The 27,639-nt window shown below is 36.2% G+C and overlaps 1 protein-coding gene across 1 annotated transcript; it reads left to right on the forward strand.

The window, feature by feature from the left end:
- The first annotated feature begins 1,075 nt into the window (after positions 1–1,075).
- LOC101260210 (nuclear pore complex protein NUP107) lies at positions 1,076–27,524 on the forward strand. Its single transcript, XM_004252349.5, has 24 exons — positions 1,076–1,309; positions 6,023–6,354; positions 7,515–7,584; positions 10,160–10,275; positions 11,106–11,137; positions 11,240–11,365; positions 13,413–13,571; positions 14,112–14,204; positions 14,269–14,436; positions 14,622–14,720; positions 17,302–17,531; positions 17,618–17,675; positions 18,795–18,883; positions 19,828–19,959; positions 21,279–21,401; positions 21,743–21,841; positions 21,937–22,125; positions 22,644–22,818; positions 22,925–23,081; positions 23,299–23,501; positions 24,209–24,350; positions 26,200–26,360; positions 26,551–26,667; positions 27,187–27,524. Exons 1-24 carry the CDS (start codon positions 1,230–1,232, stop codon positions 27,253–27,255), a joined length of 3,219 nt encoding a protein of 1,072 aa, XP_004252397.1. The 5' UTR covers positions 1,076–1,229; the 3' UTR covers positions 27,256–27,524.
- Positions 27,525–27,639: the final 115 nt, after the last annotated feature.

The following is a 27,639-nucleotide window of genomic DNA, read 5'->3' on the forward strand; positions in this document are numbered from 1 at the left end:
TAAGCTTGAAATCAAAATTTATGATTAAAGTTAAAGAAGTTGTACATTCCGAATTAATTCATGCACTTTTTTAAATATAATTTTATAAATATTTATGGTTTGTTTTAAAACCTTAATATATTATTTTTAAAAAAATTATCTATGAAGTAACATCACATAATTGAGACGAACGAATACTTAAGATGAACATAGTCAGACTTTTACGTTTATTGTTAATTTTTATTTAGACAGTTGAATGTACGATAATTTACTTTTATAGATATTTTCGCCTCAAATTTTCAAAAACTCTCATTGGAAGTAGCTTTCTTGTTGTTGCATTAGTAATATGACGAGTTTATCATTTTTGTGGGATTTAATTAGTAATGGATGAGTAGTGGATTGATTTATAAATTATATTAATAAGTTAAATTATAACAAATAGTTAGGTGTCACGTATTTAAAAAAATATTTAAATAGTTTAAATTTAAAACGGTTAAATAAGTGGTCAATTTTGAACCCAAAGGTGAATGACAATGGTATTTTGGAGCCAATTGGAGCCATTTTCAATACTTCAAAAGTATTCTATGCCCTTTTCCGCTTCTAATATGGACGAACAACAAGTCTAACACTCCTATCTACTAAACTTTCATCCTAATTCAGATCAACCACAACCTCTTATCTAAGGTCTTCTATAAGTTGAAACTATATCATGTTATGTCTTTATCACCTTTTTCAATACTATGTCGATCTGCCTCTCTTTCTCCCGAAACCATCCGAAGTCAATCTCTCACATCTCCCTACTAAACACCAGTGCATCTCCTTATTACATGTCCAAACTATCTCAACCTCACTTTCTGCATCTTGTACTTCATCGAAACCATTCCTCCCTTGTCTCAAATATCCTTTTTCTAATATATCTGTTCTAATATACCCATACATTCATAACAACATCCCAATCTCCTAATATTAAAACACTCATTCATAATATTTCAAAAATCTAATTTAACTACTTATACTTTAATTAAGAAAAATAATTGCTTAACATTAAGAATTTTTTAAAAAAAATTATTTAGTCTTTGTTAATTTGTTTAAAGTTAGACAAAATAAAAAAAAACATTTTGATATATTGAACAACCCATTCTTAAGTCTTCCCACAGTCCCAGAGAGTTTGATAAAACCCTTCCCGCTCTTAAACCTCCGGTGCTTTACCTTTCGCCTTCCGGTGCCGTCAAAACTTTGATACTCTGAAGATGGAGATTGACGATGGCACATCTCCTAGCTATTTCGACCCGGAAAATCTAAGCACAAGAGAGAGATTTCGTCGATACGGGTATCTGTTTCAGCAATTTTTACTTTCCCCATTTCGTTTTTTCTATTGCATTTATATAGATTGTAATTGACACAAACTAGTTGAAATTCAAGTTAAGTAAACCTGCTTCCGTTTTTGCTAGGTTAGAAGCTCACAAATGTGAGTGAGGTTCAGCAAACCTTTAGTTTTAGAGAACCCCTAACTTATTTAGTATTGGAAGGTGATGATTGGTTTAGCTGACCTAAACTATTTTGGTCTTGATTGATTGATTGATGACTGTCAATTGATGTAGGCTTAGTTTCTGCATAGCTATTCATGCATTGTATGCGTGAAGTAGGAAGTTCTGAATCTAATGGGGGAGCTTGATTTGTTTGCATTATGAGGACTGATGCTTATTCAATCATTTTGGTATTTGATTTTCAGCTCATAACACTGAGAGGTGCGATGGGACTGTTGGAATCTCTTCATCTTTGGTTAGAGGGTCTCAAATTTGAGTTTTGAAATTGAAGAAACTTTCAATGAGGAGTGACCCCCTAGTCCTACATACGCAAACTCAGTAGCAAAAAAAAAAAAAAAGAAAAAGAAAAGAACTTTTTTGGAGAACTCACAAGTCACAGTTAGTGTTGTGAAAAGAGAGAGTGAGCTGGGCTAAATAGGCACAGTTCTTGCTAGAGCCAGATTTAGAATTTTTACTCAGTTAATATGAAGTACCATTGCACCTACTATTCTTGTGTGATAATGAATGTGGAATAAGTAAAAAATATTTGTTTTTTGAAGAAAACAATCAATTATATTGATGCTCCAATTGGCCACAACAAGACGATCTGTGCAGACATATATATCATGCCTTAGATCGACACTTGTTTCTGGTATGGCTTTAAGGTCGTAGTTTTGTATTTGTTCACCTTTCCTAGTCAAGTCTGTCTACTTCTCCATAACCCCGAACCAATTTTCGGACATCAAATGACTGTCTTTTTATTAGATGAAGGGGGCACTAAATTAACTATCGGTCTTTTGGGTCTATTAACCTTACTAGACCTTTTACAGAAGAGGCGATGCGCACATACTTTAAAAGAAAACTTTAGCAGAGAGACATTTGGATGCACCAACTGTGCATGCTAGTGAAGAAGAGAAAATTGGCAAAGGATTGGTAGAGGGTGTGCACCTTTAATGTTGTGAATTTGCAAAACCCTAAGAGCTACTTAACTATTGTTTTGAGAATCCTTATCGAGGATAGTTTTATAATGAATGTTGAAACCCACACCCTAGGGTTTGAGCGAGTGGTCAATAAAGTGAGTTGAGATCCATGAGGTTCTAGATTCATGTCTTAGAATGTCGTTTTTTTAAAAAAAAGCACGCGCTTCGCTTCACGCTTCTCGCTTCTGTGAAGCAAGCCCTCGTCGCTTTTTTCCGCTTCTCGCTTCCCAAAACACTGTGTCGAACGTCTGTCAGAGGGTGATCCTGCCCAATTAGCGTCTGTATATCCAATGATATGCTCATGACCTTGATCTTCAAAGAGTAGTCCTTTATCGGGGGCTGACTTTATATATCGAAGAATACAAACAACTACTTCCCAATGACTATCACAAGGGGAAGTCATAAATTGACTTACAACACTCACGGGAAAAGAGAGGTCTTGTCCAGTCACTGTGAGATAATTCAACTTTTCAACAAGTCGTCTATACCTTTCATGATTAATAAGTGGCTCCCCCCGTCCCGAAAGAAGTTTAACATTCGAATCCATCAGAGTGTCAATAGGTCTACATCCCATCATTCCTGTCTCCTCAAGAATGTCTAAGGCATACTTGCGTTGAGAGATAACAATGCCTGATCTAGACTGAGGCACTGAGCAATCTCAATACCTAGAAAATACTTCAATATGCCAAGGTCTTTAGTCTGAAAGTGCTTAAAAAGATGTTGCTTTAAATCGGTGATACCATCTTGATCATTACCAGTGATAAAAATCTCATCAACATAAACAACCAAATAGATACATCGACCTGGCAGAATGTCGATAAAACATAGAGTGATCAACTCCACTACGAGTCATGCCAAACTCCTGAATTACTGTGCTGAACTTCCGAAACCAAGCTCGAGGAGACTGTTTCAGACCATAGAGTGACCTACGCAATCGACATATAAGGCTACGCCAAACTCCTGAATTACTGTGCTAAACTTTCGAAACCAAGCTCGAGGAGACTGTTTCAGACCATAGAGTGACCTACGCAATCGACATATAAGGCTACTAGACTCCCCCTAAGCTACAAAATCAGGTGGTTGCTCCATATAGACTTCTTCCTCAAGATCACCATGCAGAAAATCATTCTTTATGTCCAATTGATAAAGAGGCCAATGACGAACGACATCCATAGATAGAAAAAGACGAACAAATGTTATTTTAGCCACAGGAGCGAAAGTGTCACTATATTCTAGCCCAAATATCTGAGTATACCCTTTGGCGACAAGGCGAGCCTTAAGTCGATCAACCTGACCATCTGAACCAATTTTGACTGCATAAACCCAACGAAAACCAACAATAGATTTACCTGTAGGAAGGGAGACAAGCTCCCAAGTACCACTTTTATGTAAAGCAGATATCTCATCAACCATAGCTTGCCTCCATCCAGAATGAGAAAGTGCTTCACCTGTAGTCTTAGGAATGGAAACAGAGGACAAAGATGACATAAATATGATCAGAAGCCCCAGAGTCCACGACCCATGTTCCAACAGTACTAGATTGCGACACACAAGCAAAAGAATTACCCGTGACAGACACATCAGGTTGTGCAACCGAAACTACTTGTAGAGATGCTTGCTTATTTGCACGATACTGAAGGAACTCATCATATTCTATCTGAGCAATATGAGCATTATTGGATGGTTGATTAGGTTGAGCACCATATGCTACTGGTGGAGATGACTGTTTATTTGCGCTATTTGAAGAAACTCATTATATTCCTTTAGAATAAGAGGATCATAACTGGGTGGTGAACCATGCAAAATATGACGTATGTTACGAGTGTGTCCAGATTTGTGACAATGACTACACTTGGATCGAGGTTTTCCAAAACGTCCTCCCCCTCGCCGATTCTCCATAGACTAATATGTACGCTTTTCAAAGGTTTGAGATGCGAGAATAGAGGAGCCGCAAGACGAAAGAGGCGAGAGAATGATTCATCGATTGTAGGAACTGTAAGGCTAACTAAAATATGATCACGCACAGAATCATTATCAGGAGGAAGTCCAACAAGAGTAAGAACTAGAAACAATGTTTGTCTATGTTCTTGTTGTCTTTCCACATCCGTAGATACTGGCATCAACGTGTCGAATTCCTCCATGACTGCCTGTACCTGTCCCAAGTAAGTAGACATCGAATTCTTGTTTCATTAAGTTGGTCAATCGAGATATCACATCATAGAATCGAGAGATGTCATTAGTGCATAAAGCACGCGCCTTTTCCCAAACTGTATAACACGTTTGGAATGGGCGAAACAAGGGCATCAATTTGGAATCAATCGAACGCCATAAGAGACTACATAATTGAGCATCTACTTTCTCCCAATGTGCTTTGACTTTTGCATCTTCTTCACTAGTCTTTGCCTTTACATCTACCACATAAGTCTTGTTCGTTAAGTGATCGTGCACACCTTGACCCTTGTACCACAATTCAACTGACGAAGCCCAAGATAAATAGTTTGAACTTCCCAATAGAAGTTCTGTTCTGAAGTGATTATAGGCTAGAATTTCCAATCCCTATATTTTTAGAACCAAAAACATCACATCCAAAAGACATTATGCTAAATTTGTCTCGGGAACAACAAAAAAATCTTGATTATTGAGATCTGATCATCGGAAAATTCAAATCTCGAATTTTTTTTGTCCGGGAACAGCCTGAAAATAGCCGGAATCCTAATTCCGGCGATCGAATCTGGTTGGAATCAGAAAAAAAATTACATAGTCAGCCTCGGAATGAAGAGGCGACTTAGATAAAAAAAAATTATCGAAAAAACTGGCCGAAAAAAGTCACGCGCCGGTGCGTGGATCTGACAGTTCGCCGGCGAAAATCTTATCGGCGGCGCGTGTAGCATTGGTTTTCGGTGTGGATGACTGGGCTTTACTCGCCGGGAAATTCCGCAACTAGTGGTGGTGTCAATTTTATGAAAACAGTGAAGTAAAATAATAATAATCTGGACAGACTAGGTTATCGGAAAATATTATTTTTTTTTTAAATTTTTTTTTCTCACAATTGCTCTGATACCATGTGAGAAATATTGGAGAAAATATTATTGAATTGCGTATCTAAATTTTTACATGAAGACCTTATTTATAGACACTACATTGGAAACCTTTTCCAACTAGAATTTGTATTCTTTTTCATATTCTAATTCCTATTCTAAGTAAAAAATACTTATTCCTATTCTAACACCATGGTTATGTAGAAAAAACCGAACTTCCTAACAATACATTGGAGAAAGATAACTGAACTGATACACTTGAATACTCCTATTAATTTATAAGAGAATGTGGATTTGTGTATAGTGGACCTGCAGCGGCTATTTTGCTGAAAGTATTTAGACTGTGGTAGTTAAAGGTCTGTTGCTTGTATGTTTGTAGCAACTATATGCTGGTTCATTGCATTGAATGGTTTTTATGAGCTAGACATATATTCTTAATGTTTTTTTTTTCCTTTTTAAAAAGTTCATTCTGGCACTAAAGCATCGGTACCATGAGCAGGAAAAGGAGTTCAGGCTCAAGCTTATCTCCTCATCGGGAAAGATCCGCTGCTAGGATCAGCGAAAACAGATTGAATGGTGCACTTTTTATGGAGAATATCAAACAAGAAGTTGAAAGTATTGATGCTGATCTAACACCTTCTGGAATACAAACTGCTTCTAGGAGGAGACCCTCTTTTGATAGCCGTGGGATATCAGATACAGATACCGATTTGATTCGTCGAGGTGGAAGCCTTTCCCTTAGAACTTGCAAGGAGGAGTATGATGCATCACAAGACAGTGGAGACTCAACATTTACTTTATTTGCCTCCCTACTGGATTCAGCTCTTCAAGGTGCTTATTAGTAAAGATTGTTTTAACTTATTTTCGGTGGAGCGCAAGGTCACAATTCTTTAATCAACAGAAATGCTTGGGTTGTTGCTTATTATGTGGCTTACATTTTGAAATTACCCTAGCGCCCCCACAAAAAAAGAAAATATGATGTCTTGAATTATGATGTTTCGAGAGTAGAGAACCTGGAATATGTTTTAAATAATCTTGCGAAGAGCCGAATCATATTGTCATATCAACTTGAATATTGTGATAAAATCTGGCAGGTTCACAATTGAACTATAATAATAATAGACCTTTTCCCCACAAAAAATAGAAAATAATGGACTTTCCATATTGATCGAGTGTTTCTTCTTTTAATATTTGCAAAAAAGTTTCTTGTGATTTTAATTTTTTAAAATTATTAGTCTATTAGGATTGTTTGGGATTGATTGATTAATTGATTCTTTTAGGACTAAAAAGGAATTTCTTGTCTTGAATGTCTAAGTACAGTTTGAGAAGTGGAGAGGCATGATATATATTTGTAAGCTCTGTATATTGATTTGTGTAATTGACTTGTGTTCATTAAGCTCCCTTTTGGGATATTCTGCATGCTCATTATTTAGGTTCCTAGACTAAAGAACTAATTTAATGATTTTCTTACTGTGCGCTTATGGTTACTTTTCTGATGAAATCTCGTATCCAAGACATCTGCATGCTATCTTGTAACTTACACTGATCTGATGTTAAAGTTGACATTTCAAGCTCTTTAATTTTCATGTTTATGGATTCAATAGGAAACTGAGAGAGAGCCAGGCCAAAAAAATCCTGGGATTATTTCTGTAAAGACATACTCTTCTTTATTTGGCATGGATCATGCATATGGAATAAAGAAAGATCAGTGTCACGGCCTGAATTGGGCTTTGGAAAGACTTCTTTTTTTGATTTCCCGTCCGGTGTCCGGAGCCCAGATTGGAGCTCCGACTAAATCCGGATCGCGCCTGCAGGGCCCATTTTGGGGTGGCGCTCCCAAAAGGATTTGGAAAGACTTGACCTGTAGATATATGGACAATGCACCGTAGATTAATTTATCAGTCTTAAGGAGAAAGTTTTCTTAGTATGCCATGAAGGAATAACTAAGTTTTATAATTTAATGTAACTGTTTCTGTTTCTATTTTCTGTAGGGTTAATTTCAATCCCTGATTTGATATTACATTTTGAGAATTGTTGCCGTGAAGTCTCAGAGTCAATTAGGTACGTATGTTGCTCTGATTTAGTGGATTTTATCCCAACTTGAATATCTATATTTGACTGTTTATATCTTTTAGTGAGAGCTGACAATGTGTTTTGTATATTGTTGACTGGTCCAAATACGAGTTTCCAGAAGTTACCTTTGATTCTATAGGAAAAAGAAATAGACGAGTTCAATGAATGAAAAAAGAAAAGAAAAAGAAAGAGATGAATTGTTGAGAGATGGAAAAGTGCTGCTCTGGATTTTTGTTGAAATAAAGCTATAAGGGCAGGTGGACATTCAATTCATCTGAAACGTATGCTAGAATATGGTTTTCATTATGGCTTTGTTTGTTAGTTTTGTAGTTACTTCCAGTGCACTTTTTTGATCCAAAAATACTCGAGCATCATCAACTACATGCTTGGGCTTTTTGAACTGATTGACAATCTCAAATTCCTGCCCCAGAAATATTTTGAATCCTCTTTAACTTTGGTGAAAACTGGATGAACTTCTCTCAAGTATTCCAGATTAACAAACTAAGATGAACTTCTCTCAAGTTATTTCAGATTAACAACATAGTTGGTTTAGTTTAGTAAGTAAAAAACTAAACCAAACTGAAATATGTACATTCCCTACTTGTGGAATTCTATAAGTCTGGTCTTGCATCTTCAACATCTTAGTTTGTTAATCTGGAATAACTAAACCAAACAGACCTATGTACACCCCTATTCCATCATTTTAATTATTTTTATTGTCACTGCTACCGCCATTATTAACCACTACCGTCACTGCAATCAATCTCTACTACTAACCACCTCATCATCACAATTACCACTGCCGTTGATGCACTGCCTTGAATGAATCGTCAACCACCACACATTCTTCAGCCATCACCATCAACATTGCCAGCTACTAAAATAACTTCACCGTCACAACCATCATCACCACTATCAACAGCCACCATCACCCAATCTCAGTACAACACCAACCGTCTCCACCATCACAACTAGGGATGGCAGGATGGGTAATTTATATGGGGTGGCAGGATGAGTAATTTATATGGGTAAAAGACGAATAGTACTCATATTTACCCATTTAAAAGTGGTTAGTTCATTGGGGTAAAGATGTTCATTCATAAAATAAAAGAGAAGTGGTGGCGGGGGTTGGGGGATTGGTTAAAGAAACTTCAACCTTTTTTTTTTTTTTTGTAAAAAAGGTTTAATTTAGAAGGGTGGGGTGGTAAAAGAAACTTCAACATAGAGGGGTGGGCTGATAAAAAAACTGTACAAAGAAATAATTTTTTTTTCATAAAAAACAAACTAATTTTCTTTTGGGGGGAGGGGGGTGGGTGGGTGGCTGGTAGGGGTGGAGTGATAAAAAAACTTTAAAAAGATTTTGTTTTTAAAGTTTTTAGTAAGATCTCTACTATAATATGGGTACCATATTTACCCATGTTATCCATTGGGTAACTTGTTTTTACCCATTTAAAATATGAGTCGAGTTGATTACTCTATCCATTTTTGTTAAACTCTTTTTCGATCGACTCATGTTTGACCCGACTTGCTCGTTTGCCTCTCCTAATCACAACTACTAGCTATTAATATCAACCATTACCACCTCTACAAACTATCCCCATCATTGGCGAACATGAATGTTTAATTTTCAGTCAGAATAATTTATTTTATTAAATTTATGTTTTTATAATTTCAAATTTTTTAAAATTTGAATTGTATATATTTATTATGTTTACACATAAATAAATTATGCACATTCGATGTTGGAAACATACAATTTTAATCATTCCATGTTTAAATCTAGACTATCTTAATCATATAAATATGCATTCAAATCCAGACGTCTTAATATTAATGAAAACAAATGAGGCCTAAGAGAGTTCCCAAAATCTTTGACTAGTTTTTCCATTTTGGTCCAAAAGGCTCTTTGTCAACCTTCTTGTATTTCTTCTCCTCGTTCATCCTTTTTGCAATCATTCAAAGCTGCTGTGTTTGGAGTCTCATTGTTACTCTTTCAAGACAATTTTTCAACTCTTACACTTCTCCTGTAGTTCAAGAAAAAGGAGGAAAAAAGGACATTTCGTTAAATCCCAGACTGTAGATTCTCCTGATTTGCTTGTTCCTGAATGTGTCTCCAGCCAATTGAGTTGGAGGTCCCCAAAATATTTCTGAATTAGCAATTAGTCTTCCTTCCTTTTATTTGGTTCCAGTAAATCCTCCGCATCTCAGTGTATTAATCTGTCTTTACTGGCAAGCAAGGGTAATAGAAATATGTGCTCTGACTAGAAGCAGATAAACTTGTCTCCGTAGTAAATATCTTACAAATACCTCAATTAACAGTAAGTCCCTTTCAAATAATGGTTCATTCTCTCTGATCTCTAGAGAAAGTTATATTTATAAAAACGATAAGGATAATGGTTGTAGTGACTAATTAGTAAAACAAAAGAAACTAACATGCCAAATTTGTGAAATTGATGGTACATTCTCCATTGTTACTGTGATCATTGTAATCTAGTCCCAAATAGAGGATATTTCTGTTGTATTTTCATGTGAGACTGCAGTACTTTATAACTTTTTCCTGCAGGTATGGTTCTAATGAAATGCACAGAGTTATGGAGGACAAATTGATGAGACAGAAGGCTCGGATTTTGCTTGACGAGGCAGCTTCCTGGTCTCTCTTGTGGCATCTTTATGGAAAAGGTTATAAGTCGTCAACCTTTTAATACCTATGTTCTTTAGTTATCACTAGACAAGTTTTGCCACATCTTACTTTTGGTAGTGAGAGAATTGTGCATGTTACCGTTCTAATTTTTTTTTGTGTCTTTGGGGAAGGCGTAGTTGTTACTCCATTCGTCTTAATTCATATGACTCAAATGAACTTGTGTTTAACTACTCAGTTTGATTATTTTCTTTTTAAAATCGCCATACTAATAAATATCGTGAAAATCTCATCATTATTGTAGATGGTATTCTCAATGTAGTTTTGAAGTGTCTATGATTGAATTTGGAAATTTGAATTAGTGGAATCATGGTCAACTTGAAACTTGATAATTTTGACTACAAAAAGTCATTTCTCATAGGTTGAATATTTTTCTTCCATCTAACTAAAAATATGAAAATATGTGCACAGTTGACACTTGGAGATGACTAATTCATGTAATATTAGAATTCATGTTAGATACAGAAAAGATCAAGAAATGTAGATCTTGTCATTTCCGTTGTATGTTGGCAAAAAGAATATCATGTTCATCTCCTAAGTGATTGCAAATATGTAGTCTGCATTTGGCATTTGAAAAAGGATACGTGGGCATGAGTCACTTTAAATGTATACTAAATCTTCGATCTTCTGTGAGAAACAAGCCACTAATGTCATTAGCACTTGGATATGATTTTATTGTGTTTCAGTCATTTTACTGCAGAAGTTTTCGTAGCAGAAAATAGTTTCCTGCTCAAATTCATCGATTTGATGTTAGCTCTCTTGTTTTATGTGGCAACTTGTTATTTAAATTTAACATTTCATCCTCTTGTAGGAAATGAAGAACTTCCAGAAGACCTAATCATGGTGATGTATCTTTAGTTGTTAACAAACTAGTGGTATTGCTGTTTTAGTGTGTTTTGTTTCCTTTATGTTTAACATTTCTGTATCATATGATGTTCTATACAGTTACCAACTACTTCACACTTAGAAGCTTGCCAATTTGTGGTGAAGAATCATACTGCACAACTGTGCCTCCGGATTGTGCAGTGGCTTGAAGGATTAGCTTCCAAAGCCCTTGATTTGGATAGAAAGGTAATGAGTTGGTGAATGACAAATTTTAGCTTGGTTTTAGCACATTTTTTCTGCAGTTCTTGCATTTTTGGTGATCTTCCCTATCCGTCCGTTTCTATTCCTTCGAAGAATCGGGATGTTTCCATTTCCTTTTATAGTCTTACATGTCTGAGTTAATTAGAAATATTTATGACATTGTTTTTGTGCATCTCAATACCTGCTCCTTGGATAGTTTTTTTGATAAAGTAAGTGGTATTAATAACATCATCAAGAAGTTGCAAGAATTACAAGATATGGCATTTGAGTTTACGAAAATTCTGTGGCTAACTATACTAACTATCTAAGCGAGAATTAGTGAGTTAATAAAGTGCTGAGGTTGTTCCGCATTAACAGCAGGATACAAGTTGGACCAACTAAACAAATTTGCAACCACAAAAATTATAGCTCATCTGGTGAGGATTATTTGAGATCATATAGTCAAAGATCATTTAGGGAGATAATGGCTCATAGACTTGACCGTTGTGGGACTAAACAGGCTAACAGAAGTTTCATCTTCCTTTATTTATGAACTTTGTGTTTTCTCTCTCTCTTTTTTTTTTTTTACAGATATTCTGTTAGAGTTTTGTCTGGGATGTAATAGATATATCAATCATCTACTTCTTAATTCCAAATTGCTAGAATGTCTAGGATGTATTGAAGTATTGAAAACTGTTCTTGAGGGAGGAGAGAGTTTCTATAGTGATTGTTTCAGCTCAAATTTATTTGACAATAGTTTAGTAGTAAAGACCTGCACTATCGCAGTAAACCTAATAAAATCAACAGAATTATGCTTCTTTGTCTTGGTCCTTGGCTTGTTAGGTCTTGTACTTGGCTCAACTTTGTCCCTGATCTGGTGAAATTCTTTTTAAGTAAAGCGTTAATTGAGTCAATCCAAGGGGATTTTCTTCTTAGTGAACTTCACAGAGGAAACCATTAAAAAAGCTCAAGTCTAAGGGTTTGTGACTGTGGTGAAGGAATGTGGAGAGTAAACAAAGTGACTCAGTATATTTTTGTTTACTCTCCACATTTCTCTGACTGTGATGAAGGAATGTGGAGAGTAAACAAAAATATACTGAGTCATTTTCTCCATTTTCTCTCTTTCTGATAATCGTTGTTTTGATCTGTTTGTACACCGTGATTATACTTTTGTGGCTGCAATGGTATATGCTCTGTTTGTTCTCTTTCTGATACTCATTATTTTGCACTGTTTGTACGCACTGATTATACTTTTGTTTTCATGGCATATCCAAAACCAAAATAGTCTTTGGATTTGATTATTGGGTCATGAAATCTTTTTTTTTTTTGGATGAATGGAGCATGAAAGCTTTTTAGAAAGGTATGGTAAGACGGTATGAGGGATCCATGAAATAAAGAAGTCAAAAAAAGAAAAGAAAAGAAAAAAATATGACAGACGGATAGATTAAAAAAAGGCCTTTGTTCCTAGATTTTTGTAATTGGGATAAGATCTTTGATGTTACATCAATTTTCTACTTAGATTTATCGGTTGGGATATTTTCTAATTGCAGCATAAGTTTCAAGTTCTTATTTTTTCTCTTGCTACATTCTCTTCTGGAACTAACGGATGTCATCTTTTTTCTCCTTTTCTTCCCTCACTTGTTTGCACGAAAATCATACTGTGTAAGAGAGATGACTTTGATGGTTTATTTGTTTGTTTAATTATCACACACAAAAGGCAACCCAGTGCACGAAGCATCCCGTGTTAACAAGTTCGGGGAAGGGCCGCAACCCAAGGAGTGTGATGTAGACAATCTACCCTGATGAAAGCATTAGTGGCAGCTTCCACGGCTCGAACCCGTGGCTTATAGGTCACACAAAGACACTTTACTGTTGCTTTAACGCTCCCCTTTATTTCTCTAGCATAAATACCAAAAATGAATGGGGAGAGACTGCTCAATGCTCATATCTGCAGTGCCGTTTCTATTTGCTATAGGATATATATTTTCTCTTTTTTCATGAAATCTGTAGTGGTGTTTGTTTCTGATTATGCTGTACTCAATCACATTTGCAGGTACGAGGCTCTCACGTTGGCACCTATCTCCCCAGCTCCGGAATTTGGCATCACACTCAACGGTTCCTGAAGAAAGGTGTTTCAAATCCAAAGACAATTAATCACTTGGACTTTGATGCGCCTACGCGTGAACATGCTCAGCAGTTACATGATGACAAAGTATTGTCTTGCAAATAGATTGACTTAATTATTTGCATATGTGTCTCCATATCTGATCTCTTTCTGGGATCATTGATGAATTTTGTGGATCGTTAGAATTTATTGGATTTTCTTTTTGACAGAAAAACTATCTCTGGAATCTATATGTAGAATTATTAGAAGATCTTGTATCATCCCTTGAACTGTAGGCGTAGGCTTAGATATGGCATAAACCACCATGCTTCAGCTTTCTCCTGGGAATCTCATGTCTTCGTCCACCCTCGTTGTGCCTATCTACATTCAGGGTAGTCCTTTTCAATTTATGTATCATTTATGATGCATCTCTGGTTTCCCTGCGTGCTTTATAAATTAATCATGTGAAGAAGGGGGTGCGCACGTTTTGTGTGTGTGGGGGGGCGGGGGGGGGGGGGTTAGTAGGAAAGAAATGGAAAAACCATGATTTTGTAGCTACTATTAGAGGGAGTTTATAGTTTATATTGTTGGATTTCATGATGCCTAGATATCTTATCGACTGATGGTGTATGTTACTTGTACCTATAGAAACAAGATGAATCTCTTCTGGAGGATGTCTGGACTCTGTTAAGGGCAGGGAGATTGGAAGAAGCATGTAGCCTCTGCCGGTCAGCTGGACAGGTATGCCAATCTTTTTGGGCAAGTATGACACTATATTTATCTGATAAAATCATTAACTTGACAGTCATGGAGAGCTGCAACACTATCTCCATTCGGAAGGTTTGATCAGTTTCCTTCCATGGAAGCCCTAGTGAGAAATGGCAAGAACAGAACGTTACAGGCCATTGAGCTGGAAAGTGGAATTGGTCATCAATGGCGTCTCTGGAAATGGGCTTGCTATTGTGCTTCCGAGGTAGGAAATAGGAATTCAATTGATGAGATTTCCCATTTCTAGCTTCTGTTTCGTCCAAAAATAATTGTTTATTCATATTATATGCAAGAGATGTTGGGTTTATGTATGTCTATCTCTGTTATATGATTGTGTTGCTGGGGTTGGTTTCAGTTGAACTGATGGAACCTTTTTTCTCTATATTGAAGAGAATTGCAGATCAAGATGGTGGGAAGTATGAAGCAGCAGTATATGCAGCCCAGTGCAGTAATCTGAAACGTATTCTTCCAACATGTATGGATTGGGAGGTATAAGATTCCTGCATTCCTTAATGTGGTTTTTCTGTGTTTTAATCTCCATGATACTACAAGTGTTTGGTAGCCGTTGGATTGAAAATTTTGCTGAATGTTTATTAGGTCTCTTCTAGAAACTTCACTAGTCTTATAGATATTGTACAGATCTGATTATAACTGTCATAACTGAAAACTTCCTTCTAGAAGGGGACTTCGAGATTGGGACAGGACGGACTCCAATATGTTATCAGATTATTCAATTTCTTTGATGCAATTCTCTAATTATGAGGACTCCTAATTATTGCCTGTTCATTTGTATGTTCTATAGAATGAGCCTAAATACATATAGTGACTGTAGATATACAAATGAGCAAAATAGAAAATAAGAGAGAGAAAAGACTAGATATACATGAAAAGGGGATGGGTCTAGATGCCCCTAAGAATCTGGCAAACTGTCTAGGTCCCAATTAAAACTTTAAAATGAAGAGGCTTCATCCGGAAACTAGACCCTAACCCCAGGGAGGGGTCTAATCACGGGTTATCTAGATGGATGGTCCTCAATTTTCTTTTTAATTTTTATTAAATGAATTTATTACTCAAATAACCTTATTCATTTGTTCCTCGAAATTTTATTCACTGAAGTAAATTTTTTTGAAAATAGAAGTGACAAAGAAATTGTGTTGTACACTAGGCTATTTCTGGAATTTATAAAATACTTATTTGATAAACAAAGATGCAAAAGTGTAAAATGGAGTACATATGTCCTTAACAAATATATAAAAGTATGGTCTTGGTCGCATCATTTCGGCCTGGCCCATTTTTATCTTTAAACCTGAGCACATACTAACACTTCTAAATTGTAGATTAAAGATTATTGCTTCACATGTACTTAATCCTTGGACTGCTGTTGTGAACATATCTACTAGCTAATGAATTGAACCACAAAACTAATATAGATACGTCTAGATTCTAGAATGTATCTTTTTATGAATAAAGTGATAATCAATTATAGAGTTGATTTAGAAGCAGTCTGCATGCTTTAGTTGACGTATCTGCTAGGTAATGAATCACTATTGGAAATGCGTCTAGAATGTATCTTCTTATGATTAAGGTCACAATCAGACCCGATGCTCTGAGTTGGGAGTTGGGAAATAACAGAGTGTTCTCTGTCAAGTCTTTCTATGAGAAGCTTCTGTTTAGGGCAGATGATAGTTCCCTTATGATTCGGTCTGAATATCTAAGGTGTAAGGTGTGCTTCTTCACGTAATTGGCGACTAGGGGGTGCTAGTGACGATGAAGAATCTTAGGAAAAGAAAGGTTGTTTGCATAAGCTGGTGTTTCCTATGTAAGGAGATAGGCAAGGACGTGCATTGCAAATTAGCCATGAGGTCATGGTGGGATATGATTAGATGGTTTGGTGTTCGTCGGGTTATGCCAAATTCCGAGGAGGAGTTGTTCAGCCGGAAGAGTGGAGTTAGGAGAAAAAGGCACAAGACTTGGAATGTTACTCTTGTTTTTTTTGCTGGTCATTTGGAATGAGAGAATAGTAGAGCTTTTGAACGGTGGAGATGAGCTTTTCTCAATTGAGAAGTAGTCACTATTCCCTTATTTACTTTTGGTGCAACCATGTAGTTCCTGTTTGTATAGAGGATTGGGTATCTTTTGGGGAGAATCATATTTTGTAGGTCTCTCCTTTTTTTGGCATACCTCTTGTATACTGCCATAATGCCTTGTTATTATCAAGAAATCTTCTACTTGATAAAAGAAAAAATCATGATCAGCCTCAATGTGCTTAATTCCTATCAGGCGTTTGAGTTAGAAGCAATATGCAATGGTAGTTGACTAGTTGGTTGCACAAATTTACTTGATCTTATCAAATTTCTGAGTTTCAATTCTTTAAACAGTTTCTTCAACCACATGATACACATTTCCATTCCATAGTCCAATGGTCAACTTTGCATTATACTCCTGTATCAACTGTTGTTAAAGGCAAGACACGAGTCCTCAAGTTAGGTACGGTGCAGTGCACTTCACTGTAGTTGTACAACAACACTCTTGATGCGTACTTGAGCCCTTACGTTAGGTGCAGTAGAGTGTTCTTTACCATAGTTATACAACATTTTGGTGCAAGATTAAGGCATCACAACATGCGTTTCAGTGCTTGTGATATCTGTCTTAAGGGAACGACAATAGTAACTAATGGACAATACATTTGTTGATAAAATATTATGGATGAATATGCTATTTGTTTAGACTAAGAAATTAGATATTTAGTGTTAGAGAACTACTCACTGAATTTGAATTAAAAACCTGAATTGTGTTTTTGCATCTGAATGCACATTTTCTTAACTGAAATGCCTGGTTTGATGGTGTTGACAGCACTATTTCAGCACAGACTGTTTTTGTTCTTTCATCACAAATTCCTTTGCTGCATTTAGTTTCATCCTTTCTGTTTGGAGGATGAACTTATTTTCAACCATTTGCTTGCATTTTTCATAAGGAGCTTTGGTTTCCACTTCTCTCTTTTTTTCCTTCTGCCTCTTCTTTGATTTGTAGTGTTGCTCTTGATACTGAAATCAATATTTTCTTCTTCCAGTCTGCTTGCTGGGCCATGGCAAAATCATGGCTTGATTTTCAGGTTGATGTGGAATTGGCCCGCCTGCAACCCGGTGGAAATGACCACTTCAAGAATTTTGAAGAAGCAATTAGTCCAGATTTTGCAGATGGCGCTTCTCAACCAGCTGTTGGGCCAGATAGTTGGCCACTTCAAGTTGTGAATCAGCAACCTAGGCACCTTTCTGCTGTTCTTCAGAAACTCCATTCAAGGTAACTAACTACGCAATCCAGATTTTGCTCCATATTTTTCTTTTCTGTTTCCTATCTGAAATCTGTAAAAATTCTTTGTAATCTAGCGATACGGTGCATGAAGTTGTTGCTCGATCGTGCAAGGAGCAGCAGAGACAAATTGAGGTATAGAGTCGTTTCATAACAGAGTAATATGTTTTAGCCTCTATTTAGTCCCTTTGATCTATTGGAAATTGGAAAATTTAGTATCCCCTTTTGATTACAAGATACATCTTACCAGCAAATGTACTTGTGCAAGTCTATACTCTATACACAATCATTTGCAACAATAACTTAATTCCAGAAGTGTAGTTTATGTTAAATACAAGTCTTCACTATGTACACTTGATGAGAAAGGCAGTGTAGCATATTAAAAGGATTTATCGTCAGTGTGCGACAAATTGTAAATACTATGTGATGTTGAGCTGTTATACAGTCTGCTGAGTTGAATTTTAAGGAAACACTGCCTGTGAAAGTTGGTCCGGCTTTTCTTATGATTTAAGTAATTTCTGATGGTATATTTCTTGATGTTATTCCTGTCACAAATTTACCACGCGTACACATTGAATGTATTGTTGTGGCAGCTCAACCCATATCTCTGTGCACCACATAATCTAGTATTTTAGGACTTCCTCACTTGGTCTGTGTCAGTCTTAGAAAAGCCTAGTTCCTTCCATTTTCTTTGCCCCAACAGTTCTGTGTATATAGCAACTTGAGCGGGTAATAACTTTGGGTACATTTTTTTTTTGAGAAGGTAACATTGTGTATATTCATTGAAACCAGTGCTTGGGTTGCACTAAACCATATTTACACAAAATTCCTGCCTTTCCTTGGGTAATTCTTGAATCTACTACTTCGATTGCAATTAGAATGGCATCTATCCTGCCTTTTGCCTTGGTGTCATTCTAAGTTACTCGATCCATTTAAAAAAGAATGACCTAGTTTGACTTGACACGGAGTTTAAAAAATAAAGAAGGCTTTAATATACCAAAATGCCTTTTAATCTTGTGGCCTTAAACATGCCACGTGAAAGGAGCTGAAATCAAAATGTTGTCAAAAAAAAGAAAGGGGTCATTCTTTTTGAAATAGACTTAAAAGGAAAATAGGTTATTCTTTTTGAAACGGAGGGAGTAATACATCTTCCTCAAGAAGAAGGTAGTGTATATTAGCTAAGTACAGTTTCATTTCCCAAGTATTCTAGTGGCACCGATCTATTCTGCAGCTTTAACCAAAAGTTTTGAACAGATGAACCTTATGTTAGGAGACATACCAAGTTTACTGGACATCATTTGGTCTTGGATATCACCTTCTGAAGATGATGAAGCCTTCTTCAAGTAAGTAAATCTTTCACATTTCATTGTACATGAGCTAAGTTTTGCTGTTGCTTACACACACCAAGATTTGGTTATTCTACAGTGGTTTTCAATGCTTATTGTCTTTGTAAAGCTTCTTGGGAGTATCTTTGAGAATCTTGACAGTATTTTAACACTATTGAATTTTAAAACCACCTCATCAAAATGTTGGAAGTTGCTAAAAACAATACATGGTTTTTATTTAATTAACACGCCTCTACACGTTTCAGTTTCATTCTTTTTCTTGTCCAACACGTGAAGTTTCTTTTCTAAAATGGTACTCCCTGTATCCCATATTATATGGGCACTTTCTATTTTATACGGTGATTAAGAAATCATTAATAGATTGATCAACTTTACTATTTTGCCCTTTAATCATATGAATTAGCCTCTTGAAAAAAGAAATTCTTGGGTCTTCAAAATTTGTTTAGACTTTCAAAGGCCATATTAATTGTAGGGGTAAAATGGGATTTTTTTTTAATTAATTCTATCTTGATTTAGTAAGTGATCAAGTAATATCGGACAAATATTTTAGTAAGTTGCCCATCTTATATGGGATGGAGGGAGATAAAGCAGGACCTCTACCTATTTTGGCACTCTATTTAATTTTGTGTGACCACTTCATAAAATCTTTTAGCAGGCACTTCACATACTGAGCCTCCCCTCTATATTGAATTTAGCATGATATATTGCCTGATGTCAATTGTCCAAAGGGTTAGGCTTCCAGAAGTACTTTTGTTGTTTTTGGCTCCTGGATCTTACAAAATATTCTGTTTCCTTGATAATTAGAACTCAGAAGTACATGGGTGATTTATCTATACATGTGTTTAGTAATAGACTATCACAATATGCATGCATACAAATTCTTGGAAACAAAGTTTATGTTGGATGTGATTTATGCTGACTGTGCATTTTTTTACGCTTAGACCTCATGGTGACCCACAAATGATGCGCCTTGGTGCACACTTAGTGCTTGTGCTCCGATACTTACTCGAAGATCAAATGAAGGATGATTTTAGAGAGAAATTACTGACGGTTGGTGACCTCATTCTTCACATGTAAGTACTCTGTTGCATATTCTTTTTTTGTTGGTATTGATAAATGTAGAAGGTATATAGGGAATCAATAATCATGTTCTTTCATCTCTTCTCATGTGTTTCTTTAAAATGACAGTTTGGACAGCATGTCCATGATTCACTGCCTATAGCATCTTATGTAGTTTTGGTGGAAAGTCAGTTAAAAGTTTTCTGTAGCTATTTTATTTGATTTGTGGTGCACGAATTATGAGTTTAAGAGAAAAACTAAATGCTTGGAAATGTATGGTAACACCTATCAACCAGTTTGTATAAATACTATATGCTGCTTTATTTACGATGTCTGTAGTTCAATTGATTCTGAGATGTCTTTCTGAATTTTGTAGCTGCCTAGTTTGCCTTACTTAAGTTAGTACTAATTGCAAAATATTGTTCGACCGATTTGTATGCGATGAACCTTGAAGCATTCTTACACTTTCAATCAAGTTAGAATTCATAGACCATACATAACAAGGTCACTGCAATTATACTTCATCTTTGTTCCCCTAGTGCCTTGATGAATGTATTTTTCAACTGGTTGCAATGGATCACAGAACAAACAGAATTAGAGATTCATCTGGATTATGGATTTTCAAGAACTATGAGAATCAACTTTAATACTTAGAAGGCAAAACAGAGTCAACTTCAATGTTCTTTATCAGCGTTCTTAATCTTTTTGACATAATATCAAAAAGTTTATACTTAGTGAGGTGGGAAGTGGGGTGGCTAGTAGTGGAAGTCTTCAGATTTTTCGACAAGGTTTTGCTGCAGAAGCAGTTGTGTTGATTTGAAGTGGAGGTGCACACTTTAGATAGACGGAAGTGGTTGCAGAAGAGTATTAACACAACGGAAGAGGGTGGAGGACTAGAATCTTTTTCATAGTGTTGTTTGGTTGTGGCTTGTGATAGACTTTAGTGGTCAGATCACTTTTATGGGTGGGGTTGGCGATGAAATAAACTTTTGAGCCACGAGTCTGGTAAGGGTACATTTAGGGTCTCCCTTCCTTGTGTAGTGAGATTATCGAACCACAGAGAACTGACAATCCAACATATGTTTTGATTTAGTGAGGAATCATTTCATTAAGAAAAAGGTAAAATGCTCCTTTATATAAGCAGTATGCCAAAGGTAAAATGCTCCCTTGTCTTCATCTGTTTTTTTTTTCATTGTGTCAAGTATATCTGCTCCATTTTTGTAAGAAATCAAAGTAGTACTGCACTATTTTTAGTGTTAATTTCTTATGTCCTGTGTTTGTGATTTTTTAGCACTATTATTATCTGTTCCTGAAGTCTGAACTGCAATTGCAGGTATACTATGTTTCTATTTACAAAGCAACATGAAGAGTTGGTTGGAATTTATGCTTCTCAGTTAGCTCGTCATCGTTGTATTGATCTGTTTGTGCATATGATGGAGTTAAGGCTGAATAGCAGGTATTTACCTATATAATGCTGACCTTTTTTCTCTTTAATTTTTTCTTTTTGGAAAAGCAAGCATTATGGCAATAACAAACAATAATGACTTTTTGTTGCACATCATCAATAAGAACTTGCCCAAAAATAATAGGGCAAAAAGTTATAAACAAACCATAATGATTTTTTGTTGTCCAAACTCCAAACCCCGATACTGTTGGAGAAGTTCTTTTTTCATGACTCAGGAACAGTTCATTCTGCTTGATCATTACAAGGGAACTTTTGCAGAGGTTTTTATTTAAACTATTTGTAATGGCTTAAGTTGCTGTCTGATTGCATTGTTGCTTTTCCAATGTTGACAGTGTTCATGTCAGATATAAGATATTCCATTCTGCTATTGAATACTTGCCATTCACTCCAGAAGATGATTCGAAGGGCAGTTTTGAGGAGATCATTGAAAGGTCCCTTTATTCTTCACACTTTTCGCAAGTTTGAAATAATGCAAAATAGAATTCTGTAAAAGGACTTGGCGTTAAATTATAATTATTTTAAACAGGGTTCTTTCAAGGTCTCGTGAAATCAGAGTTGGGAAATATGATAGTGAAACTGATGTTGCAGAGCAGCATCGATTGCAGAGCCTTCAGAAAGCTATGGTAATTCAGTGGCTTTGTTTTACACCTCCTTCAACAATCAATAATTCTACGTCTGTTAGTATGAAACTTCTTTTCCGGGCGTTGATGCACAGGTCAGTTGTCTTCCCTATTTTTTTTTTCTTAATTTATTACTCCTTGAGGCGACTCAAATGATCATGCCCTCCACTCTGTAATTGGTTATCTCATGAACGATAAAATGGTGAATGTTGATTCATACATGTAGTTGATGGGTAAGGTAATTTTGTAGACCTCCCCTAGAAAAAAAAAAGAATTAAGGGAGAGAAACCCCAACAGTACATTCCCATCTGCAAATAGGAAGCAACTCGTTTGGTTGAACGTGTTCTGATGCTTAACTGTATTGAGTGTGTATACGATACGTATCAGCGGGAGTACTTTTTTTAAAAATCAGTAAACTAGCAGGAGTTCTTATTTAACTTTTTACTCTTCTTTAAAGTTTTCAATCTTTGTCAACATACCCAAACTCAATTTTTTTGTGTGCTGTTGCGTCTCCCCTCCACCGATGTTTGTTAATCTTTTTGATGCCTAAGTACTTTTGCTCACTGTTTGTCCCCAACATATAATTGGGATTCACTTTCAACTACTTCCACAGCAATGTGCTGTTCAGGGAATTTGCTCTTATTTCAATGTGGAGGGTTCCAGCAATGCCCATCGGCGCTCATACTTTGCTCAGTTTACTGGCTGAGCCATTGAAACAACTCTCAGATGAGCTTGTTTCCATTGAGAGTTATGAGTTCTCGGAGAATCTAAAGGAGTTCCAGGACTGGGTATGCTTTTGGGAATTTTACAGAAGATCTCGAGATGCCTTTAATTTGCTTGCTATTTCTTCTATCTTGTATGATTTACTCGTTATAATTTTTTTTCCCGAATCAGAGTGAGTTCTATTCATGTGATGCAACTTATCGCAACTGGCTAAAGGTTGAGCTAGAGAACGCAGAAATTTCACCAGTTGAACTCTCAGATGAGGAGAAGCAGAAGGAAGTTATAGCAGCTAGAGAAACACTTGATACATCACTCTCGCTTCTACAACGTGAGTGAACAAAACCTATGTGAGAAAGAATTGTTCAGAAGATATCTAGTCTTAAAAGATGTATTGCTTTCTCATAATGATTTGCCTACCCCTTGCAAAGTCTCATTTTGTCTTCGTTTACCCCGCACGTTGGCTCTCAATTTCTTCTCAAGTGTATGCCTTTTACAGTTGAATTGTTGGGCTCCCACAAAGTTAATGTGCTGAATATGTATCTTAGGGCAAGAAAATCCATGGTTAGTTCCAACTGAAGATCGCGTATTGGAAAGTGATGAACCTGTTTTCCTGGAGTTGCATGCGACTGCGATGCTTTGTTCATCAGCTGGTGATTGTATGGCTCCCGATGCCACCTTATGCACAACGTTAATGAGCGCCCTTTACTCTTCTGTCAGTGAGGAAGAAGTATTAAATCGCCAAATAATGGTATGCTAATTTTTCCAGTGAGGACGTGTCTTATACACGAGTCTCCTTCTTTCTTGTCGTGTCTTAACTTTTAATTATAATTGGAGTTTTCGACCATGTTGGTCTAGTTTTCCATCAATCAAGGTACCTATCAAAAATAAACAAGTTTTAGTGAGCTTTAGAAATGGTAAAATGGAATCTCAGCCAAGATATCAGTGCCAAAAAGGGGTGTTGGGGGATGTTAGAATGGACATGCTAGCTAGCAAATGTACTTAAAACATGAATACATCTGTCTGGGTTATGGTCTATTGGTGTAACGATTTATATAGAACATCATAGTCCATACACTGATATTTAGGCAGGTCAACTTAAATAAGAGTAATAGACAGTTTCAGCTATAGGGGCTTGGGAACATACCCTCTGTAGTGAGTTTCTAGCCTTATTATGCCTTTTGGCTTATTTTTATCATTTTAGCTTAAACCAACTGCTTATAAGCACTTAAAGAATTTACCCGAAGACACCGAAAGTGCTTAAAAGCTATTTTGGCTCAAAATCACTTAAAATAAGCCAATCCAAACAACCTATTAGGCTTTTCTGTTAAAACAAAATATTAAAATCAACAGTAAATTAAAGCGGGCTCAAGCAATTGGTTATGTTTTAGGAAGACTTTGACCTTCAACGCAAACATAATAATGTTGGTGATTGACATTGTGTTAATGTTTGTGCAGGTGAATGTCTCTATATCGTCCAGAGACAACTATTGTGTTGAGGTTGTATTGCGCTGCTTAGCAACAGGAAATGATGGGCTTGGGCCACATAAGTTCCATGATGGTGGTATTCTTGCTGCAGTGCTTGCTGCTGGTTTTAAAGGTATGAGATTTTCTAGTTGATGAACTTGTTTTAAGAATAGCCTTCTCCCAGTTTGGCAAAGCCTCCCGTTGATATATTGTCTTCTCGGAGCTCCTTCTGGACCACATTCATCTTTAGCTGCAAATCGTTGTGTGCTTTCAAATATCACTAGTTATGTGTCATTCTTTTGCATTTCATCTTTTTCTCCCGTTTGCCACTAGTTTAGTGTCATTAGTTTCGGGTTGTTTATTTTAAGCCTTGATATTAAATTGCTTTAGCCTTATCTTCATTTGTAGTTCTCAATTAGTTTTCTGGTCTTCCAACTTCTTTGTTCTTTTCTATCCTCCAATCTTACGTGTTTTCTTTTCTATTCTTTTTATCTCTGTGTTTATACTCTCATTTCACCGGTGCGTGCTTAAATGATTCCTAGACCACATTTTGTTTGATCTACGTACCGTTTTAATATATCTCAAAAAATAGACTTATTTACTTGAACAACAAATTCCACCACATTGGAGTGGGTGCAAATGGAAGACTAAGAGTGCAAATTCCAGTTGACTACAATGTCGTGTTGATTACAACTGCTGTTATGGATTAAGAGTTGGGATACTGTATAGGAAATGACTTTTGCGCATGTGTTTTTCGATCATTTTACCACATGGTGGAAATATATTTACCTTGTAAAAAAAATATTTTTCAGAGATATATATTCCACAGAATATGGTTACCAAATACTGGATGATTTTGTAAAAAGTGGTTCCGAATGACCCCCAATTGCTTAGGGGTCGCACTCTGTCCCGCTTGGTGGACGTGTAGCAGCACCTGCGACTGAAAAAGTAGCGAAAATATAATTTTCTAAAAAAAACATTTTTAATGAACCCAGTGGCATTTTGAATTCGAATCAACCTCATCAAATCTTGTCACACCATCTGACTATTATGTTGGCAAAACTCTGCTAAGCTCAAGCATGATCAGTCAATATTGCTGCTCTTGCTCCCTGTGGAAAGACAGTAAGGTCATAGAAACTGAAATGGAGTAGAGGATTTGGCATTGTTTCTCTTGTGGTACTGCTGACTTCGTGGGAATGAGTCTATGAATTGATTCAAATAGTTATTCTGCTAGTGTCTAGGTGCTATATTTTCAGTATATAGATTGTGCTCAATGAATTGATTCAAATAGTTATTCTGCTAATGTTGAGGTATTACTTTGTTTTCAGTATATAGTTTGTTGGTCGTATATTGCACATAAAGAAAGTTATAACTTCTGTATTTCATTTGGTTGAACAGGCTTCTCGATTTCCTATCTATAGTTGCTTTATGAACTCTACTATCATTAATTAGTATCCTCTTAATGTTTTATCTCATAGCATGTATTGATCAAGACAATGATCCCGACTTTTGGGAAGAATCTTTACCTGTATATTAGTGCCAATGATACCAATGAGGTTCCTTGAAACTCAAGTGATATCAAATCTCTTGATTGACATGGTGTTGGTGTTGTTTGACTATCTGCTACTGTCAAAACCTTTGATCGTTTGACTTTTGTAGTTTTAATCCCTGTTCTACAGTATTAAGTTCACCATAAGTCCAAAACACATCATCGGATCTTTTACCAATTGAAGTCAATCTCATTATGCAGATCTTAATCCGTTCTTGACCTTTTGGACCATAGAAACACTTGGAGGCAGTTCTTTTTACTTAGCTAGTACTAACTTCTTCCACGGCTCATTTGCATGAGAATCACACTAGTTGGCATGATTTGTAAACGGGAATTCTGATGAAGCTCATTGCTTTTTTTTCCCTTTCCCTTTCCCTGTCTCTTTTATATATTACCCCGTCATCTTCTTAAATTATGTTGTTTCTTGTTAAAGGGGAGCTTGTTCGCTTTCAAGCTGGAGTTACAATCGAGATATCTCGATTAGATGCTTGGTATTCTGACAGTCATGGTTCTATTGAAGGCCCTGCAACCTATATAGTGCATGGTCTTTGTCGTAGGTGTTGCATCCCTGAAGTCATTCTGCGGTGTATGCAGGTGAGCTTTCTTTGGGAACTAATAATTTCTAACTATTGATAATATTGTGTGCGCTATCATCTAAATCAAATGCTAACCACAACTTTCAATTAAATCTCATTTGACAATGCTGAATGTCTGAATAGAGCAAAAGCTACAAGGACGTGTCTGTTTTGTTCTCCCAATTCTGATCTGTTGAGCTATTTTGTAGGTTTCTGTCTCACTCGCGGAGTCTGGTAATCCACCTAATAACCATGAGGAGTTGATCAACCTTGTCACAGATCCTGAAATTGGATTTCTTCGTCTCTTCAGTCAGAATCAGTTGCAGGTAAGCTAACTGTTGGCTTTCTACCCTTTATACAGTGGAGACGAGATAATATAGCTTTCCTATCAACTAAGATGACTGTTGGTGCATAACTCACAAACTCTTCCACAACTGCTTATATTTTCTATCGTTTCTCCAATCTTTATTTAAGCTCCAAGTAGTTATTATTCCATCCTATGATGCTATTGACCAAGTTATGTTGCCGTGATTGATTTCCCTCATCCTCCCCGCAGCTCCGACTTCATTTACCATCTGGCCACATCCTTAGTGCTTGACGACAGTGATATCTAGCTTCTGTTATAGCCGTCATACCCCCTGTTTGTCATGTACAGGATGTTTTAAGGTTTACACCGTTACTTGCTAGTGTAGATTGAAGTATACACCCATTTGTCAGGGTGATGGGGTAGTTGGATCCACGATGATGAAATTGTGGCTTAATATATTTGTTATCTTGTCAGTTAATTCCTGCTATGCAAATAATTAGGTACTGCTACCAAAAGTTGAAGCTCACATTTCATGCAGGAATTTTTGTTGTTTGAGAGAGAATATACAATACACAAAATGGAGCTTGAAGAGGAGTCAACTTCTTGATTTGTTTAAGATGAAGACCAGAAGAGGCTTTAATTACTTAACAGGCTTGTGTAAATTTTAGTGGATTTGTGTATTTGTATTTGTTGTCTATCAAAATTCAAGTTGATGGAAATTTTTGCTTTATTTAGGAATCGAAAACTAGAAAAGTTACATAATATCAAGATTTGTTTGAAGATGATCTGAGACATCTTCAAAGATGAGCAATACCTGTAAAACTTATTTCCCTCTTTTTCTGTTTTTTTCCCTAATATCATGGATTTATCACTAAATATTTCATGTTTTGTTCACTCTTTTATATGCAAGTACTAAATTTTCTAAAATGTCCTCTACTTATTTCCTTCTCATGACAACTCTTGCTCATAAGAATTTAGAACTTCCACTCTC

The sequence above is a fragment of the Solanum lycopersicum genome, chromosome 12 (assembly GCF_036512215.1).
Source record: "Solanum lycopersicum chromosome 12, SLM_r2.1".
Classification (NCBI taxonomy): domain Eukaryota; kingdom Viridiplantae; phylum Streptophyta; class Magnoliopsida; order Solanales; family Solanaceae; genus Solanum; species Solanum lycopersicum.